This window comes from Musa acuminata, chromosome BXJ1-10 (assembly GCF_036884655.1).
Source record: "Musa acuminata AAA Group cultivar baxijiao chromosome BXJ1-10, Cavendish_Baxijiao_AAA, whole genome shotgun sequence".
NCBI classification, from domain to species: domain Eukaryota; kingdom Viridiplantae; phylum Streptophyta; class Magnoliopsida; order Zingiberales; family Musaceae; genus Musa; species Musa acuminata.
Window position 1 is genome coordinate 22,917,629 of NC_088336.1, and position 19,235 is coordinate 22,936,863.

General features: G+C 38.9%; 3 protein-coding genes and 1 long non-coding RNA gene across 8 annotated transcripts; 2 read left to right on the plus strand and 2 right to left on the minus strand.

The window, feature by feature from the left end:
• Window positions 1-1,953: 1,953 nt before the first annotated feature.
• LOC135594994 (uncharacterized) lies at window positions 1,954-3,122 on the minus strand. Of its 2 annotated transcripts, none has more exons than XR_010480256.1 (3): window positions 2,922-3,122; window positions 2,699-2,756; window positions 1,954-2,601 (listed from the first exon to the last, which is right to left on the minus strand). It is a non-coding gene; the product is annotated as an uncharacterized LOC135594994 (long non-coding RNA). The 2 variants fall into 2 exon arrangements; XR_010480255.1 differs by having other exon boundaries at window positions 2,876-3,122.
• Window positions 3,123-3,609: 487 nt separating this feature from the next.
• Window positions 3,610-6,192, plus strand: LOC104000633 (nascent polypeptide-associated complex subunit beta). The gene is made up of 6 exons (XM_009422722.3): window positions 3,610-3,757; window positions 4,644-4,711; window positions 4,875-5,023; window positions 5,108-5,164; window positions 5,318-5,356; window positions 5,791-6,192. Exons 2-6 carry the CDS (start codon window positions 4,644-4,646, stop codon window positions 5,952-5,954), a joined length of 477 nt encoding a protein of 158 aa, XP_009420997.1. The 5' UTR covers window positions 3,610-3,757; the 3' UTR covers window positions 5,955-6,192.
• Window positions 6,193-6,611: 419 nt separating this feature from the next.
• LOC135583092 (probable protein phosphatase 2C 39) lies at window positions 6,612-10,621 on the minus strand. 3 transcript variants are annotated; one of them, XM_065086644.1, is made up of 6 exons: window positions 10,125-10,621; window positions 9,760-9,883; window positions 9,578-9,673; window positions 7,855-9,106; window positions 7,500-7,764; window positions 6,612-6,970 (listed from the first exon to the last, which is right to left on the minus strand). In XM_065086644.1, exons 4-6 carry the CDS (start codon window positions 9,052-9,054, stop codon window positions 6,843-6,845), a joined length of 1,593 nt encoding a protein of 530 aa, XP_064942716.1. In that variant the 5' UTR covers window positions 9,055-9,106; window positions 9,578-9,673; window positions 9,760-9,883; window positions 10,125-10,621; the 3' UTR covers window positions 6,612-6,842. The 3 variants fall into 3 exon arrangements, with proteins under 3 accessions (XP_064942716.1, XP_064942718.1, XP_064942717.1); XM_065086646.1 differs by having other exon boundaries at window positions 9,760-9,929; XM_065086645.1 differs by having other exon boundaries at window positions 9,760-10,002.
• A 2,616-nt stretch (window positions 10,622-13,237) lies between these two features.
• LOC135595562 (acetyl-coenzyme A synthetase, chloroplastic/glyoxysomal-like) lies at window positions 13,238-19,235 on the plus strand. Of its 2 annotated transcripts, none has more exons than XM_065086647.1 (18): window positions 13,238-13,583; window positions 13,808-13,951; window positions 14,036-14,191; window positions 14,266-14,388; window positions 14,469-14,637; window positions 15,128-15,210; window positions 15,381-15,482; window positions 15,566-15,654; window positions 15,760-15,850; window positions 16,102-16,215; window positions 17,038-17,114; window positions 17,203-17,281; window positions 17,437-17,505; window positions 17,601-17,776; window positions 17,928-17,984; window positions 18,113-18,203; window positions 18,300-18,398; window positions 18,764-19,235. In XM_065086647.1, exons 1-18 carry the CDS (start codon window positions 13,362-13,364, stop codon window positions 18,947-18,949), a joined length of 2,127 nt encoding a protein of 708 aa, XP_064942719.1. In that variant the 5' UTR covers window positions 13,238-13,361; the 3' UTR covers window positions 18,950-19,235. The 2 variants fall into 2 exon arrangements, with proteins under 2 accessions (XP_064942719.1, XP_064942720.1); XM_065086648.1 differs by having other exon boundaries at window positions 18,300-18,470; window positions 18,764-18,897.

Genomic DNA, 19,235 nt, shown 5'->3' on the forward strand with positions numbered 1-19,235 from the left:
ATAAAGTCATCCTTGTGCAATTTAAGATCAAGAGTTCTTATATTTTAGACAAAATTGTGTACGTAAAAACCTTGATAGACATCATATACAAACAAACTGCCCCCAAAAGTGAAGGGAAAAAAGAAAAAGCAAGCTGCTAGATATCTAAATTAAGAACATTTACACCAATCCAACGTGATCCTTCGAACAAACAACCTTTGTAGAAATTACTACAAGAGAATATTACCCACAGAACATGAAGTGCATATTCTTCTTAGAACTACAACAGAGAGGCGATAAAAAGAAAAAGAAGCCAAGTATCGAAATTAGACATGTGCATGTTCTTCCACTAATCCTATATATGAACATATAAACGAATAACATTTCTAGAGGTTATCCATAGAAAATGAACAGCAAGAAAATAATTATTTTAACTAAATTCTGCATCTGTTCACACTAATCTTGTATCACTATACAAACAAATGACTTTTAAAGAGATTATCCATATAAACGTCAAAATCTTGCTCAGCAAGAGAATAAATTGATTGCAGAAGCATGTACAACCAGCAAATATTTCATATATACCGAATACATATACCTATAACATTGAGAAACTTATGAAGACAGAAATTCATAGTAAACATACTAACAATACCTCACTTCCTGATGGATTGTCTCAAGCAAAATCATCCTCATCAAGTTACTTCGATTGACAAATCCCTCGCAACCTCTATGATAGACAAATATCTAACCCAGTAATTAACGCTCCTAGATCCAACAAATGCATATATTAATCTTTTTAGAGCCAGTAGTCTGACATGAGTGCCAGGAATTAAACTTGAAAAGAGGCCAGTGACTTGTTTAGAAAAAAGATGAAGTGCATGCATGGCCAACACAAGATAATTAGACTTTAATCATGAATAAAGCTCTATTTCCTGAAAAATTGTGATGACATACATACACTGGAGGAACGAAAAAGTAAACTTAACCAATATCAAAATGTGTTGACACATTTTGATAACACATGTTTTGTCTTAGTTGCCAAAACATCTTTGCAAAGACCTAATGTGAGGGACAGACATGGATCAAACACATGAAGCATGGTATCACCCATTATCATCGCATTGACAATTTCAAAGGACACACCATGTGTAAAAACAATAAAGCAAATTTAAGACGAGATCGCTCCGACAGTAATAAAGAACGTGACATCTTGCAAACATGTTGATTCCCATATATGCACCTGATTAGATATATACATAAACATAAACATTAATCATGTCATTAATAATTATTCAAACAAAAACATCTCTGGATACTATCCATGGAAATGCCAAATCCTATGTGCAAGAGATCTACAATTGACACCGGAAGTAAATCTTTTGAACATGTTGCACACCATTGCAACAATCTACTGTACAGCCAGCAAAAATTTCCAATACGATGAATGTATACACCAACAAGATTCAAAGGAAACTTCTAATTATACATGAAGTGTTTTCTAAACATGCTAAAAATACAACCATACTTTGGCATATTATTTCAACTAAAACTATCATCATTAATAACTTTGATTGGCTTATAATTCCTCCCTACCACAATATGCTGGATTAACTTCTTAACGACCAATTAACACTCCCAGATTCAAATGCTGCCTAAAATAATCGTTTGTATGGAGAAATTCAACATGATAAGGAGCAGTGGTGAGTTAAAAAAAAAATTGAAATCAATGCAGAAAATTTGTTAAGAATCAAGCAAAAATCATATATATGCAGAAAAACTAAAAGACTCTGCTAGTCTAAGGGTGACAACAAACAGTGTGACAGCATCCAGAGCCAACACAATTTTTATACTTCTACAGAATCAAGACTCTGTTGCCTAAGAGTGAAGACACAAAAGGTGATTGCTTACATATTTCTTCCATTTCAAACATCACATGTTTTAGGCAATAATAACTAAATCAACATGGTTCATGTCGACCATTGCTAACAGAGTATTACACTTAAACTATTGAGTGGAGTAACAAAAGGGATTCCTATAAATCTGATTCAGCTCCTAATGAATAGAACAACCTTTGGAGCAAATGGATACTTTAGATAGGATAATCCTGGTCTAAACCTATTAAATCCTTAATAAGCTTGGAAAAATAAAAACAATTCTACAACATTAATTGATACTCCCAGGTTCATGCCCAAGCTTTATTTCAACAAAATGCAAAAACAGAAGGGTTTTTGATGCTCCCGGGCAAAATGCTACCTTAAACAATCACTTGAGCAAATAGACTAAACTCCAACATGGGTGCCAAAATTAGGCTTGGAGAAAGGCAGCTGCTGGAAGTGGACGCAGACTGAACTCCAACATAAGTGCCATAACTCTAGATCTAATAACAATAATAATAAATAGGGAAGGTTCAGATTCGCTACTTGTTCATCACGGGGACAAACGATCTTGCATTTCTCCGTTTTCTCAGCGGAGGAGAAGTGATGTTGCATCTTCTCCTCTCTTATCAGCGGAGGAGAAGCGATCTGGTTTTTTCTTCTCTCTTCCACCGAATCCCATCCAAAGAGTTAAACATGGCTGCTGCGGTTCCCATGCCGACCATCCAAGCTGCCCCACCATCGCCTTATAACGACCAGAAAACGAAACATCGAAGAGAAGATACAATTGATTTAAGATCTATGTTGAGGGCCATATATAATCATAAGAATCATGAGTTCACCATCACCAAAGGCGACTGATCCAAGATCGCGCGCGCCAACAGTGTTCGTCATCATCGGCTTCTCACATATCAAAACCAATATAGATTTACAGAGATCCATAAACCACAACCAACAGAGATAGAGATAAAGCGATCAAGAAAAGAAGAAAAAACGTGGAGTAAATTAGAGGAAAAAACCTTCGGCGTCGGAGAGAAAAGAAATAGAGGAAGGGAAGAGGGAAACCTTTCCGTAGCGCCATTTCCCGCTCTGTCCCCAAGACGAAGCATGGCCTCATGAACTACCTGGAAGACCTACAGAATTTGAATGCGCCACGCCTCGGCCCAAGGTGTTTCCATGCGACGGCACCGACCTTGACCGGGCCGGTCTGCAAAAGATGTTTCTCGACCCGGCCCAGGATAAAAGACTATTTTTTTATATAAGCACAGGGAAATGTGGTTATATATGTCAATTGGACGTATCACCCGTCACCAATAAATGTTGAAGGCACCGATTTATATCAACGCAAGTGTTTTCCCTCCCTTTTTAACTGGAATATAAATAAGATGAGGAATATTATATATATATATATATATATATATATATATATATATATATATATGTATATATATATATATATGTATATATATATATATGTATATATATATATATATGTATATATATATATATGTATATATATGTATATATATGTATATATATATATATATGTATATATATATATATATGTATATATATATATATATGTATATATATATATATATGTATATATATATATATGTATATATATATATATATGTATATATATATATACATATATATATATATATATATATATATATATATGTATATATATATATATCGGGTCGGGTTTGGATGAATTAATCGACCAATTTCGTAATTCCAATCAAGGACCGGGGCACCTCAGTAATCTGGTCGAGTGACGAAGCATTTATGCTCCGTCCGCCCTACCCTTCTCCTGTAGCGCAGTTGCGGCGTCGGCGTCCACCGGCGACACCACCTCCTCTTCTTCCTTCGCGTCTTGCCCTCCCTCCGTTGCAAAGGTGATTCCTGTCATCTCACCTTCAAATGTCCCCGTCCCGCTAAGTTAACGACTGCTTCGAAGGGTTGACTGATTCCTCATTTATTAGGGTTCAGGGTTTTAGCTGTTTCACTAGATGTTGCAGGTTATTTAGCCATCTGGAAAAGGTTTGGTGTCTGAATTCTGATCTCATCTCATTCTTGCCTGTGGAATTTGTTTCCAGAGCCTCTCTCTTAGGGCTAGTACTTTTGATGCCATCTTATGAATGGGGAATGCATGTTGATCTTTATTTGGTCGTTTTTTGATGCATAGATGTGTCCTACCTCTGTTCGAGATGCTGAATGTTAGATGGTTCGGGCTTCTTTAACGATCCATTTTATCTGAGCTGGTGCATTAAGGGCTAGTATCTCACAGGCGTAGGCAAAAGGCGCCCCTCGAGTGTGTAGAGTGCTTTGTAGTCAACCAAATTAATCTTCTTGCTGCGTATATGTATACCTTAAGATTTTTAAGCTTTGTGATGTATAATAATAATTAAAAGTCAGCAGCAGAGATCGTTATCATTGTTATTTTTTCTCTGAAAAAAAATTGAAGCAAATGGAGATGCTATAAATACTAATGTAATAAAAAACTCATATAGCTGCTCGATGACCACTTCTCAATCATTCACCTTGTCATGTTTAATCCCTATCTGAAAGTCCTTATTGTTGCTTTTGCTACTCGGGCTTTTCATTCCTGGTAAAGATCGTCCTGATCCTATACTAGTGGTCATCATAGGCAGTCAGCGAAAGGGACTTGGTTTTGTTTGCTGGCTTTGAGAGCTGAAAGCTTTAGTTGGAATATGTCTTTTCACCAGGGCTTGACAATATCACCTTCTAGTTCCATCATCATATGATGTTTTTTTCTTGCAGATGAATGTGGAGAAGCTCATGAAGATGGCCGGTGCTGTTCGCACTGGTGGAAAGGGCAGTATGCGCAGGTTTTAATTGTTTTGGCACCTTCTTTGGAATGATAACACCTTCACTAGTTACTTTTGTATAGTTAGGAGGCTGAAACTCTTTACTCTGCAATTTGCAATATTATTTTTAGAGGCTGATTAGAGAACGCTGTAAATGTCTTCTTTTTACCTGCATTTTGACTAGGAAGAAGAAGGCAGTTCACAAGACTACAACAACAGACGATAAGAGGCTACAGAGCACATTGAAAAGAATAGGCGTAAATGCCATTCCTGCTATAGAAGAAGTCAACATTTTTAAGGATGATCTTGTTATTCAGTTTGTTAACCCTAAGGGTAATGAACATTGTATGCATTAAAAAAACACTGAATTATTTGATAAGGACCTAATGATTTTTTCCTACTTTATTTCTTTTTCAGTGCAAGCTTCTATTGCAGCCAATACATGGGTTGTTAGTGGCTCTCCTCAGACAAAAAGTACATAAATATCTCTCGTAATAGTCTGATTTTGGTTTATGTTAACAGATAGTTAACAGAATTTTATTTTATTTATTTATTATTATTTTTTGTTGAAATGTTTTCTTCTGAAATTCTTGGGTACAACTTACACATGGCATTTTCTGGTGACAGAACTTCAAGATCTGCTACCTGGGATCATTAACCAACTCGGTACTATTACTCCCACCAGCCCGTTTTTGCCGTTCTTTCTTCAAAGGGTTGGACTTTATGTTCGGTTTCCACCACAACCTATGCATCTCTGCTAGTCTACTAATTTGCAAATGCACATGCATCATGGCTTCAAGTTATATATCTTTGATAAATAGGGACCTTGCTGAACTGTTTGTGTCTGATCTTGCTGCATTGTTTTGATTTCATGTTTACTATGTTTATTACTTTTCAAAATGCTGAATGCTAATGCTGGCAAAATTTCCTCGTTCACTAACTATTTTGTGTGGTTATTTCCACTTTGTTTGCATTTGTTTGTATGGGACTGGCGAACAGCTTGTCTAAATTGCTGCACTTGCTATCTCACACTTACAAAAGATTTCATTTTTCTCAGATTGTTATGTTATGACATTATGATAATATTCTAATTTCTTCAGGGCCCGATAACTTAGAGAACCTGAAGAGGCTTGCAGAGCACTTGCAGAAACAGGCACCGGGTACAGGTCCCGCTGCAAAGCAGGATGATGATGAGGATGATGTCCCTGAACTGGTGCCTGGAGAGACATTTGAAGCAGCTGCTGATGAAAATCAAGCTTCGTAGAGGAGATTTGCTTCCGGAAAAGTTCTCCTACCTTTCATGCAGTTGTTTCCGCATTTTGGATGGTGAAGCAAATTCTGTCATTTATGTAACATGGAGCACCCGAACACAAATCTGGTGTTATTTTCTTCAAAAGAATGTCAGACTAACGCTTGTTCTAAATTATCTACTTGCGCTAGTCCATGATTAACCCAAAGGCAGTGTGTACCTGTTGTCATTTAATGTTTGCTGGATTCCTTTATCTCAAAGCTTGTCTGTGTGCCTTTGTAGCAACAACGATGTGGCGCATATATGGGCAACTTGAAAGGTCGTGCAGCACTTTTCTAATGATATCATCGTGAAGCCAACAACCATTAGACTCGCGAGAGTGTAAAAGTGGCCACCGCTCCATGGATCTACCTATCTCAGTTGTTTTCATTGGATTTTTCGTTTCAGGTTGTGAGCATGCCATTGTGGATTTTCTATTGAAGGTTTAAGCTTGAGCACCAGAAAGTGTTGTTTATGGATTGCCACTCACACATTACCATCATCATCATCAACCGTTCCATGAGTACTTGCCTTTCCTATCCAACCCTTACCTTGGCAGCATCACAATCAAGACAAAATCTTTCAAGTAACACTTGACTAAACACTGGCTGGAGCAATCGCTACATCAACATATGGACTAACAAAGACTAAATACCAATGGATAACTTGTCTTGGAAAACAAAGCAATACTTGCGATACTTGTAACATGTATCGAGCATGAGACCATTTAACAGGGCAACAGGGCACTAATCGCCAGACATCTTGATATAGACGCAACGACAACATTTATTCATCAGCTAAAGCTTCTCCGTCAAACTGTCTCGAGGATAATAGTAACGTACACTAACATGCTAAAATGCTCATCTAAATTGCTGTGGATGCCTTTGAAGTTCTTTGCTTATTACCTAGAATGATCACGATGACAGTAACATCGTCATGATACTTTCTCCTCCTCCCAAGAGGAATGTTCATCAGTTCTTCAGTCGTAAGACCTGTTTGCCAAAAGAAGTTACTAAATTACATGAAATAATAATATAAACCTAAATAAGAAAATTATACATGAAAGGAATCCATGTTTATTAGAAAGAAAATCTGAAAGATTATTTTATTACTTGCTGCAGCTTTTGTTGTGGTTTATCCAAAGGAGGTGATTATATGGCTGGTCGAAAAGGACGAAAAAGAAAAAACAAATAATAACAGAGTTACATAAGCCCGTACCTTAAACTAATTTTTCTAGTGACAGAGGAAATCTAAAATTTAACATCATAATGAAGCTTGCAAACCATATGATTAGGCTTAAAATTTTAAAATTATAAAGTTAGGTTGAATAACAAAACTGTAAATCATAAATTTGATGCACATGTATCGAAACTCGTGTCTGTTGCTGCATGTTCTCTTCAGTTCGATATCAAATCAATTATACAATAATGTATATATAATTATTGATTTGCAACATATGTTAGTATATCATGAATATGTACATGAATCATTAATTAAAGAACATTATAAACTGTGAAATACCTGCATTTTCTGCAGCTCTTAGCAAAAGCTGCTCAATCAAATGCTTTGCTGGATCATCAAATGGATGATCCTCTATAAACTGATGAACCAGTTGCACAACTTCATCGTTTGTGTAGAAATCAAACAATCCATCACTTCCCAAAACAACAAACAAGTCATTCTCCGAAACCTCGTGGCTTGTGGTGAATGGATGAGTATAAACATATGGTGGGCTACGCAAGTCACGAACACGAAGAATTCCCATGAGAGCATCATTTAAATTTCTCTGCACAAGACATAAAAAGGATTTACACCGATACATCTGTTTGGCCAAAATTCTAAACTGACAAAAAAATTGCTAACAATACCAAATTACCTTTTTCAAATAACCAACACCAAATGCACGAGTAAGCTTCAGCTTTCCTTTCACTCTTCCGCCAGTTACGGGAGAAGGATCATCAGGATGATCAGCTAAAATTCTTCTATATTCCTCCTCATTATCAAGTGTATGAGTTTCAGTTAATTGAATAGCTCGAGGTGGATCATCTTTAATGAGACTACTTGTAGCCAACACAGCTCTACTGTCTCCTAGATTCATAGCATACAAGACCATCCCATGAAGAAGCACCGTTAGGACACAAGAGCCAACAGAAACTAGATCAGGGCGATCATCCATTTCTTGCTCAACCCTATACATGAAATCATTTTCAGCTTGGACTAAGGCGCTAGTAAGGCAATTCAGGACACCAAGCCGAAATGACTCAGTTGAGCATTCTTCTGTAGAATTCAGTGACAAGTTTGGCTTCAACTTGTTGTTTAAGCTCTCGATGGCCAAAGACAGCTCACTTTTAGTGGTGCGTCCTCCGGATGGATGTTGAACATTTTTCTCATTATTTTGTTGATTAATCTTGCACTCCAACAGGAATAGGTTATAGCCTATGTTTTCATAAAGTGTTCCAGCTAAAAAATCAGCAGCATCCCGTCCATTAAAACCATCATATACTCCACAGAAGAGCCATCCATTCTCTTCAGAACATACTGCTTGTACGCGGTCTTCCCCGGCTGCTCCACCAGCCATTTGTACATCCATAGCATTTAAAAAGCTCGATGATCGAACCCCTTCAAGTGTGCCACTGTCAGAGGGAGAAGATGGTGAATGCAAGTCCAGCCTTGAAAGAGATGCAGAAGATAACACCCTTTTGAAAGACTGCGGTGAATCTAGCTCAGGTAAAATCTCCTCTCCAATGACACCATTGCATATATTTGTGTTTGCCAAGGTATGATTTGCACTGAGCGCAGCACCAGACAAACAAGAGAAAGAACTATTCCGCATCTTGTTGATGTTAGATTCTTGGATATTAACACCAGAAGAGAGTTCAAACTTATAATTAACTTCAGAAGAACAAAGACTGCTTTGATAGGCACTGCACTGGTAGCCAAAGCTGACATTGAGGTCACTTGAAGATTTGGGACTTTTCTCAAATTCCTCCATTTTCTCAGAACATAGAAATGGGAGGCTTCTCGTGCATTGATGGTTGTGCCTGGCTCTTTCTTCAAGAGAAATTTCTGCTCCCATTTTTCTTGAGATGACAGAATTTTCTACACTTGTACTCAAAAACACACATAACCTGCAAAAAAATGTCAACATATGGATTCAATAGGTAACCTGCAAAAGTAACTTGTTTTTGGTGGAAGCTTACTGTATCGGTTTTTTATGTTCCTCAACGAGCTATTGAAAGGAAGGGAAAATATGTAGGAAAGTGGATGAAGAGGCCAACATATATGTCGCTGTACAATCTTGTAATATGAAACAAAGCATCCCTCAGTCCGAGATAAAATTAAACTGACTCCTCCAATGTGTAAATTTGATGAATCGTGCAATTCATCACAATGAAAGTGGCAAGATTGTTCTCTATATTGCAAACACATGTTTCCTAGATGAGGATAATGGTATATTAATTTTTTAAAATTCAATCTTTTGTAACATAAAAGTAATGATGAAACCTTTACAATATCCTCAAAGAAAACCTCTGCTTCCCTGAAATCCATCCTCTCCATACGGGAAATTACACGAACAGATAAGGGGCAAAAGGCATCACCTGCCAACTAAAGGGGGGTCTTCTGCTTAACGAATGAACCCACGGGTAAGATCCAGCAAGAACAGTCCCAACACCTGATTTCTTAAGAGACACCTTCTGCAATCAAAGCGAGAGAGGGACTTTAGAGCCAAACGATAACACATGGTGCGAAAAGGAAACGAGACCAGATTCGAGACATGTACCACTGCTTCCATCAACTCAAATCACACGCATCATTACACGATGGAGATGCCCTGCTTGCCCCATGGTATATCGCTCTAACAGATCGAAGTGGTAGCCAGGAGGAGCTTTCCTTGATTCCGATAACTAGAAATACGACATACAAGTAAACCTTGCCAGAATACCATTCCTTCTATAGGCACATGAAATTTTGAGTCGGAAACATTTATCATAGCGAGCAAAATTCTAGCTTTCCGAGACGTAATCTCCAAAAAAAAGCAGAGAAATTTATCGGCATACAGCAACTTCCAAAACCAAATCTCGCTATAAATCACAAGGTATCCAGAGAAATCAAGCGCAAGGGTACAGAGGCTCACAAGGGACTCACCTGATGATGGAAAATGCGCAGACGAAAAGGAGACGCTGTGCAGGGACTGCCAACCTGAAGTTGCGTTACAGGGTTTCTGGGAGCCTGAAGGAGGTTTCGGCTGAGTCCGTGGTTGGGAGGGCACGGATGGGAGGAAGATATAGAGGAGAAGAAGGACCGGTTGACCAGCTTCCCAAGATGCGTGTTGGATTCCACTGCGTATATTGATTGATTAAAAAGCCCATCAACTTGAGATTAGATTATGGGATCGAACACATCGGTTGCTCTCGGCGTCGGGACAGAATGATTGAGTCGCGGGGCCGCGGGAATCCATCAGAATCAGAAAAAAGAAGTGGACTTTTTTGCGTGAGGCGAGCAGGTGGTGGGAGAGGAGGCCAAAGAGAAGACGAGAGAGCGAGGCTCGAGGGCGGGGCGCGCTTCGCGTTCACTCACACCGCGACATGCAAGCCGCGAATTCTGCCACCCGAAGACCTCCGCGACTGGCCGAGGATAGCCCACGCAGAGGAGAGTGACGCACCGTAACTGCAACACGAACGTCGTGCACGCATGGATTCGGAACCGAGCTAATTAGATATGATCTCCAGCAACTAATTATCTTTTATATTTTTAACATTTATATTTATTTATTTATTTTTTTATATTTTTAACATTTATATTTAATTTTTTATATTTATAAAAATAAATTATTTCTTTTTTCATACATGAGAAAATATCACACGTACACAATACTTGATGATAAATCAAGTTAGAGTCATTCTAGTGATAAATCCTATAATATTTTCATCAGTAAAATTAATGATGTGAAAATAAATATAATTAAATATTTTATTTTTATAATAAATATAGAAATAACAAATATAATTTAAAAAAAATATATATATAAATCGAGATGTTAAATATAACTATAATATTATAGAGAATAACATGCAACATCGAGTCACTCTATTTCATATAACACATTTCGAGGTATAATTTGCGTATGTTACATGGTTCATCGGAAATGGGATTGCTTTTCTTTTTTGTCTTTTGGTGCGTAATAGAAAGGAGATATAAAAGGTATCGTTTCGAATACGACAGAGTAACGAAAGCTTCCTCGATGGGTGCAATCCGCTATTGCTTTCAGCGACTTTTTCTGGCCGTGACTCCGTCGACGGGTCAATTCCCGGCCGACTCCCCTTCACAGACTGTTTCAGGTAAGGAGTAAGACTCGGATTGCTTATAAATTGACATAATTACGGACTTGGATGATCAATAATATTCACTCGATTCCACTAATTGTTCTTCATTTATATAGAAAGAGTGGGTGTAATTATGTGATGGCCATAAAACTAAGGAAACATGGGAAAGCACCAGCACAGCTCAATGCTATGATCTACGTGAGAAGAATAGAAAATTTCCTTATTATACTACTGTTGATTGAATGTGGGCAATATAACACGATTCCTTCTTGTTCTTAAGAAAACTTTTCTGATGGTTATACGTATATGATTAAAACATGTATTGTGAATCCATTCGTAGGTGGTAAGAAGATAAGATTCAACCTCGAGAAGGAATGTCTTCTGGATAAAAATCAAATACAGATGCATTAAAAACTCATTCTTAAAGGCTTTCTTTTGATAAACTGCCCGTTCTTTATTCTTTCATGTACTATTTTCGACTCTATCAACGTGGGAATGACATTATTCTGTCTCGATAAAGAGACATAAAATGTCAATGGCATGGTTTAGGAAGGATGTGATCTCCTGACAGCCCCTGCAACAGCTTAATCGACCGACCATACAGTAGAAGACATGAGCTAATGGACTTACATAAGTAGCTTCAGACACGAACCTTTTTCCTGGCTAATGAGACAACAGACAGGTTGCACGTATAGGACAAAAAGTATCAGCTCAGACCTGATGGTGACTAATATTTAGTGGTTCTCTTTCGGATCCAATTGCCATCCTATCATTGCTTCCAAGTGGCCTTACAACCTTGCCAAGAGGCAAGAGAATACTGAGTCCAGTGTGGCCATGACCTGCACCTGCAGGAGATTTTTGTGCATCTCTGACATTGTACAGAACTTTTTCTGTGCAAAGATTCGTCAGTAGGCTGGCTTTACCCGATCATCCATGCCATGCCATGCACCATTGAACCAACATCGATGGTAATACTTCCTAAGAAATTTATCTCGATTCTGATGCAATCAGCCCCAAAATGTGTTGGTGTTCTTACTCCAAGACACGGTCGGATTGCATGTCACGTCCTATCGGGATTTATGGACGTAAGAATTCAAGACATTGTTCTCGAATAGGCCCAAATCAACACGTCCTTCTTTACGGCCCAATGAAGGCCCATATTCCTCTGCCATGTTTGGATGTAGTGTTTGTACGTTGTCCATGTCATGATTGGATGTCACCAGCTTCAACGATCCCAGTGACAAAGACTTCAATAACCCCACCACTTCGGGCATCACATGATTATACTAACTATTTTCTTGTCAGCTATAGAACACCATACACAATCACTTGAAAATAAGGATTCGTATGATGGCATTCTGCGTGGTGAGTAGTCGAAGGTTTCGGGATCCACCTAACGCCAATAGGTAAGTAGAAAGATAGCATGCACACATCCGATCCGTACGCTTAAATTCGGGCTCACATACGCAAAACAAAATTTGACATAGTCAAATGAAAGATTTGAACTTTAGTTCCTCTGTCAACGCGAAATATACCCAAATAACAAACAACCAACCAATCATCAATGAATACCAGACATAGATAGTATACGGCAAATTTCCCTTTCGCATCAGCAAATCCTCGCTACGACGCTCGTCGCTTACCCAAACGTTCGACACCGGAATCCAAGATGTCCACATTATTCCTACCACTACCCAACGATGATTCAAGTCCGTGCCATGACCGTCACCTAAATCCTCTTTGACTTTCCGGTTCTTGCGGTGCCAACCAAGTGGTGTGATCCAATGTGAAGTCAACTACCAACCCAATCTTTGTCTTGTCTGATCTACCCCTCCCATCCAGTAAATCTCATAGATAAATAGGTAAATGAATGTTACCAATATTTGAATTGTATTGCGGAATGGTGCATCACGATTGCAATAAATAATTCTTGCTTCGAATGGACATCGCATCTCCTTGGCATTGCTTCCTTCCGTCGGGGCCTTCCTCCTCACTCTTCCCGTGTACGTCTCTTGGTCTCCGCCGAGGCGGCGGGTCGACGTGACCGTTTCGTTCCGCGATGACGGCACGTCAGGCAGAGGCGGAGGCGGCATCTACGCACGTGGCGTCCTTTGACCGCCTCCGGCACGTGGAGTCGATGGCCCAGCTGCCGTCCGGCGCCGGACGGATCTCCCATCTCAACGCTGTCATCCTCGGCGAGTCCCTCGCCTCCGAGGAGAACGACCTCGTCTTCCCCTCCCACGACTTCTCCCGCCAGGCCCTCGTCTCCTCCCCCGAACAGGTGCGTCCCGTCCCTTTAAAGCCCTCGATCCGGGCTGTCGCGAGGAAAAGGGTGGTTATTGGCTTAAAGATCCTGTTTTTTTATGAAGATTTTTTCCTTCCGTAAGAAAATATTCTTTTTTTTTTAGAACAAAGAGATTATGATATCTTCTATTTTGGCAAATCTTTTCTACTCCAATTAATCTGCATGCTTATGATCTCTGCATTGATTTCATGAACTATTAGTACCGAAAAATGTACGAGAGCTCGATAGAGGATCCTGCGGGGTTCTGGTCGGAGATTGCTTCGCAGTTCTATTGGAATAACAAGTGGGATCCGGAGGTCTACAGCGAGAACATTGATGTGAGGAAGGGGACTGTAAAGTTCGAGGTAAGCGTGTGATGTTTAAGCTTGGCCGATTTGAAATGATCGTCTGCACTAGACCTCATGTGGTATTGTCGTTGCTGATCGCAGTGGTTCAAAGGAGGCAGTACGAACATAAGTTATAATGCTTTGGATCGGAACATTGAGGCAGGGAATGGTGGAAAAGTTGCTATCTACTGGGAAGGCAATGAACCAGGTGATGATGGGCAGCTGACCTATGCAGAGCTTTTGGAGAAGGTTTGCCAGGTACGCTGTGAACCATTCCAAATTTGATTGAAAGAACCATGGGTTTAATTGATCATCTGTGTATGCTGTGATAGCTTGCCAATTATTTAAAACATGTTGGTGTTCGGAAAGGAGATGCCGTGGTAATTTACCTCCCTATGCTAGTGGAGTTGCCAATTGCAATGCTAGCATGTGCGCGAATTGGTGCAGTCCACTCGGTAAGCTGATGGATTTTTCCTTCGGAGCAATGGAGTTGAGATCTGTGTTGGTAAAGTGACATGCTGGAGACTCTGTTAAGGTTGTGTTCGCTGGCTTCTCTGCGGAGGCCCTTGCACAAAGGATTATTGACTGCAAACCCAAAGTTGTAATTACCTGCAATGCTGTGAGGAGAGGTTCCAAAGCAATTCGCCTCAAAGAGATAGTTGACAGTGCTCTAATTGAATCTGTCAAAAATGGAGTCTCCGTAGGTATGTTAGTTTTTTTAAATGTGTAATTTTAATATGTCATGGAGTAATACATGTATATCATGGCAGGTCATTGAATTGTCTGCCTCTGAATATAGACAGTTTTTTCTCATCCTTGTTGATTTACATCCATATTCGGGGTTTTTTAATAATCCATTTAATTTACTACCAAATTGATTTATCTATTTTGGCTAAGATGTATACAAGGAGTATCAAATGCAAAGTTTTAAAGAAAGATGGAGAATGACATTATTACATGTCCTTTGGAATTGCCATGGGATTAAACTAAGTGTATCTAGTCTCGTCAAGCTGTTATGATAAGGAATCTCGATGTTCTGTGTGCAACATGATAGAAAGATTTTTTATCTGTTCGAGCTGAATTCTCTTTTGTTGTCGGCTTTTGTTCTCTATACTTTGCATTATTCACCTTTGAGTGATCTTCTTTTCTCCTTTTACTGATCACACTCGTGTCTTTTTCTTTTGGGTTGACCAGGCCTCTGTTTGACTTTTGAAAACAAGTCGGCCATGAAGAGAGAAGACAGCAAGTGGCAGGAAGGAAGAGATGTATGGTGGCAGGTCAGTCCGATAGGTTGCTTAGTATCAGCATAATTCAGATGAACTTTGAGTTATTTGATGAAATGTGTTACCGTTGAATGCTTAGCACAAAACTGGCGTCTTGATTACATTCTCTGATTTGCAATTAGTACATGAAACACCATTTTTCACTTCCATATTGCAATATTCAGGATGTTGTCCCACAATTTCCAATAAAGTGCTCTGTGGAATGGGTTGATGCAGAAGATCCACTATTTCTCTTGTACACGAGTGGTAGCACCGGAAAACCAAAGGTTACAGAGCTTTCTTATCTTAATTGTTTTCAGCCTTTTTTTTTTTAATGCTGAATGTGGGTTATTTATGCTTTCGTATGCAGGGTGTTCTACACACAACTGGGGGATATATGGTGTATTCTGCGGCAACATTCAAGTATGCATTCGACTATAAGCCATCAGATATATACTGGTATGCTGGTGTTTGTGTTCACGGGTTGTTCCAGAGCATGTTTATTAATGTAATTTTGGCAATATGTTCTGCAACGCTTTCTTATCTCTTATCCTTCTGACTCAGGTGCACTGCTGACTGTGGTTGGATAACAGGGCACAGCTATGTTACATATGGCCCTCTCTTGAATGGTGCCACTGTTGTGATATTTGAAGGGGTAACTATCTGCAATAGTCCTTTCCTCTTTTGAACGACAAAGAAGTTGAATAGATGTCCTTTCTGAATGCAATGTCCTCAGTTTTGATTCCTAAAATTTTAGATTCAGCTCATCGGCTGTTTGCAAATTTAGAACCTTGTTCACCTTTTTTCTTATCTTTTACTAGATGTTTGGCTCTCAATACTGTTTTTATTTTTTCATGTTAATGAGGTATTCTGATATTGTTAATACCTTGTGAATAATATCTGCAGGCCCCAAACTATCCCGATTCTGGACGTTGTTGGGACATTGTTGATAAGTACAAGGTGACAATATTTTACACAGCCCCAACCCTGGTGCGTTCGCTAATGCGTGAGAGTGATGAGGTAATAACCTTGGGGTGTACTTCATCTATCATGATTGCACTTTTTGGTTTGTTTCATATTCAACTTTTTTACGTCCATTTTGCTTCAGACTTTAATAGCTGCTTAGTTTCGACATTCACCTGTTCCAGTGAATGCTATGTCTGTCCAATGGTATCCTAAATGTGTGTCTTATTACATGCCCGATAAACTAAAGTAGGTTCTTGAGCATTTCATTAATACCCTGGAAGTTCCTGCATAAGTTACCTCCCTCCTCTCGTCTTATAATTTCTTGTGAAGTTCCTCGACCACAAACCATGCCATCTACTGTGCATGTGTTTCCTTATAACATTCTTGCATGACTTCACCAGCATTTATATTGTAAATTGCATTCAAGAAACTCCATCTTGTTGAATTTGCTCCCTTAAGTCACACTTTTGTGTCTCTGTCCATTATTAGGCAATAGGGGGGCCGTTTGATTGTGGAATACGTGTTGTAATAAGAATAACCTGTAATAACTTGCCAAATAACCTTATCTTTTTGGAACTTGTTCTGACTGGTCAAAGGGATATGTTTTTCAAGTTATTTGTCATTTCCAACAGAATAACCTATTCTACGAAAATGACAGAGATAGCTATACCTTCTGTATATTTATTTGTTTTCCTGTTTGGAGCAAAAAGGTAAATGTTCTTTCTTTTGGTATATTTACCCTACTAACAAGAATTGTGTACAAGTAATTTTCTTGTGCGGAATAGCATACTTACTCTCTTTATACATATTTCCTCAACCATTTAACTATCCGAGTATGTATTTTTATTGATCCCACTGGCACGTGCTTTCATGCAGTATGTCACTCGCTACCACCGGAAGTCTCTGCGTGTTCTTGGTAGTGTAGGCGAGCCAATTAATCCTAGTGCATGGAGGTTCGGCCCCAACTCCTTGGACTACCTTTCTGTGTCTTGCTTTTGTAGCTTAAAAGATTTCTTAAATGTATTATATTCATCAAACTAGGTGGTTTTACAATGTTGTTGGGGATTCACGATGCCCTATATCAGATACCTGGTGGCAAACAGAGACAGGTGGCTTCATGGTAAGTGAATGTTCCTGTCCTTGTATTTGTTGGTGGCCAGTAGCTGTTTTGATGTAATATGTGTATGCTTTTCTGTGAATTTTTATTTAAATCACAACTTAATTGTTTTCCTTCAGTCGAAGTCCGATGGCTTAACTTCTATGGTTTGTGTACAGATTACGCCTTTACCTGGTGCTTGGCCCCAGAAGCCCGGTTCTGCTACCTTTCCTTTCTTCGGAATCGAGGTATGTACTAATGTAATTCACATATGGAAATAAGGGTTTTAAATGTGAAATATATTTTTTTTAATTTTCCAATACTGTTTGAGATACTATTGCAGCCAGTCATAGTTGATGAGAAAGGGAATGAGATAGAAGGTGAATGCAGTGGATATCTTTGCATCAAGAAGTCATGGCCTGGTGCATTCCGTACGCTTTACGGTGACCATGAAAGATATGAAACCACATATTTTAAACCATTTGCTGGTTATTATTTTTCTGGCGATGGATGCAGAAGGTAACTTTCCCCAGACTGTCAGTTGATCGAAAGCTCCTCTTTCATCTCCACCAATATATGTTTAATGAATGCTGATCTCTGCATAGTTTAATTTGGAAAAAAATCTTGGTTTTGATTATTATAATGTTCCATTATTATATTATTATGGTAGAGACAAGGATGGTTACTTTTGGCTCACTGGAAGAGTTGATGATGTCATCAATGTGAGGTACACACATGCTTAGCATATTCACTACAATTAGACAGATTTTCATCAAGCCACAGCATTTCTCGACAATTTCGCTATTGCTGTATTTTATGACCTTGATGGATTATAATGTTTGAATTCTTTTTCAGTGGACACCGTATTGGCACTGCAGAGGTAGAATCTGCTCTGGTCTCGCATCCCCAGTGTGCAGAAGCTGCCGTAGTTGGTGTTGAACATGAGGTATGATAATACCTTCTTTGTGGTGGCTGCAACAAAGAAAGCATTAAGCATCATTCATATGTCATCCTCTGATTCATTAACCATTCTTGTTATCAGATCAAAGGGCAGGGCATTTATGCTTTTGTCACTTTGGTGGAGGGCATTCCATACAGTGAAGAGCTCCGGAAAAGCCTTGTTTTGGCAGTTAGAAACCAGGTGCACTCTTCTTGTAGATCTTTGTATCTTACCAATCAAGAAAACTGATCTGATAGAAAAGTACAACTACAGGTATAGTTTCGATAATCTAAAATGTACTTGAGCTCAAAATACAAGTGGCCAATAACTATTTGATTACCACCAACTAACAACTTCGTAGAAGATTGTGCCTATATATCATACTGTTAATGAACAACAATAGAATTGCTTTATTCACTTTTTCACATTCAGAATATGGATGCACAGTATCACCTTATCACCTCGGTAACAACTATTTTTTTTATTTCACTTAGGATCATTGTCTCTAACACAAGCATGAATGAGCTCCTTTGTTGATTCACTAACCAAAAAGGATTTCCTGTCAGATTGGTGCATTTGCTGCCCCTGACAAAATTCACTGGGCACCCGGACTGCCAAAGACGAGAAGTGGAAAGATCATGAGAAGGATTCTACGAAAAATTGCATCCGGGCAGCTGGACGAGCTCGGAGATACCAGTACACTTGCTGACCCCAGTGTCGTGGACCAACTAATCGCACTCCGTGATTGCTAGTAAAAATAATTGGCATTCATCGATTTTCTTGAACGTTAACACACTTATGGTGTGATTTTATGTGATCGTATATGTACATGGATATTTTTGCTGCCCTGCCAGGAGAATTTTTAACAGAGTAAACAAATGTGTGGGAGCATTGTCACTGTGGTTCCTGCTGCAAATGTTACAGTGCTAGAGTAGTTTAGCTGTTTAGCTTTGAAACTTCTGATGAATTAATTAGTGAAAGGGTTAGAACTCGGGTCCTCGTGATGTAGATATAGTTATGAAATTGGTTACCATATAA

Coding starts and splice junctions, on each gene's coding strand:
- LOC104000633 (XM_009422722.3), top strand. CDS start 4,644: ATGAATGTGGAGAAGCTCATGAAGATGGCCGGTGCTGTTCGCACTGGT. Junction 4,712..4,874: donor GGAAAGGGCAGTATGCGCAG/GTTTTAATTGTT, acceptor CATTTTGACTAG/GAAGAAGAAGGCAGTTCACA. Junction 5,165..5,317: donor TGGCTCTCCTCAGACAAAAA/GTACATAAATAT, acceptor TTCTGGTGACAG/AACTTCAAGATCTGCTACCT.
- LOC135583092 (XM_065086644.1), bottom strand. CDS start 9,054: ATGGGAGCAGAAATTTCTCTTGAAGAAAGAGCCAGGCACAACCATCAA. Junction 7,765..7,854: donor GTGTTGGTTATTTGAAAAAG/GTAATTTGGTAT, acceptor TGTCTTGTGCAG/AGAAATTTAAATGATGCTCT. Junction 6,971..7,499: donor AAGAGCTGCAGAAAATGCAG/GTATTTCACAGT, acceptor TTTGGCAAACAG/GTCTTACGACTGAAGAACTG.
- LOC135595562 (XM_065086647.1), top strand. CDS start 13,362: ATGACGGCACGTCAGGCAGAGGCGGAGGCGGCATCTACGCACGTGGCG. Junction 15,211..15,380: donor GAAGAGATGTATGGTGGCAG/GTCAGTCCGATA, acceptor TGCAATATTCAG/GATGTTGTCCCACAATTTCC. Junction 18,399..18,763: donor TTTTGGCAGTTAGAAACCAG/GTGCACTCTTCT, acceptor ATTTCCTGTCAG/ATTGGTGCATTTGCTGCCCC.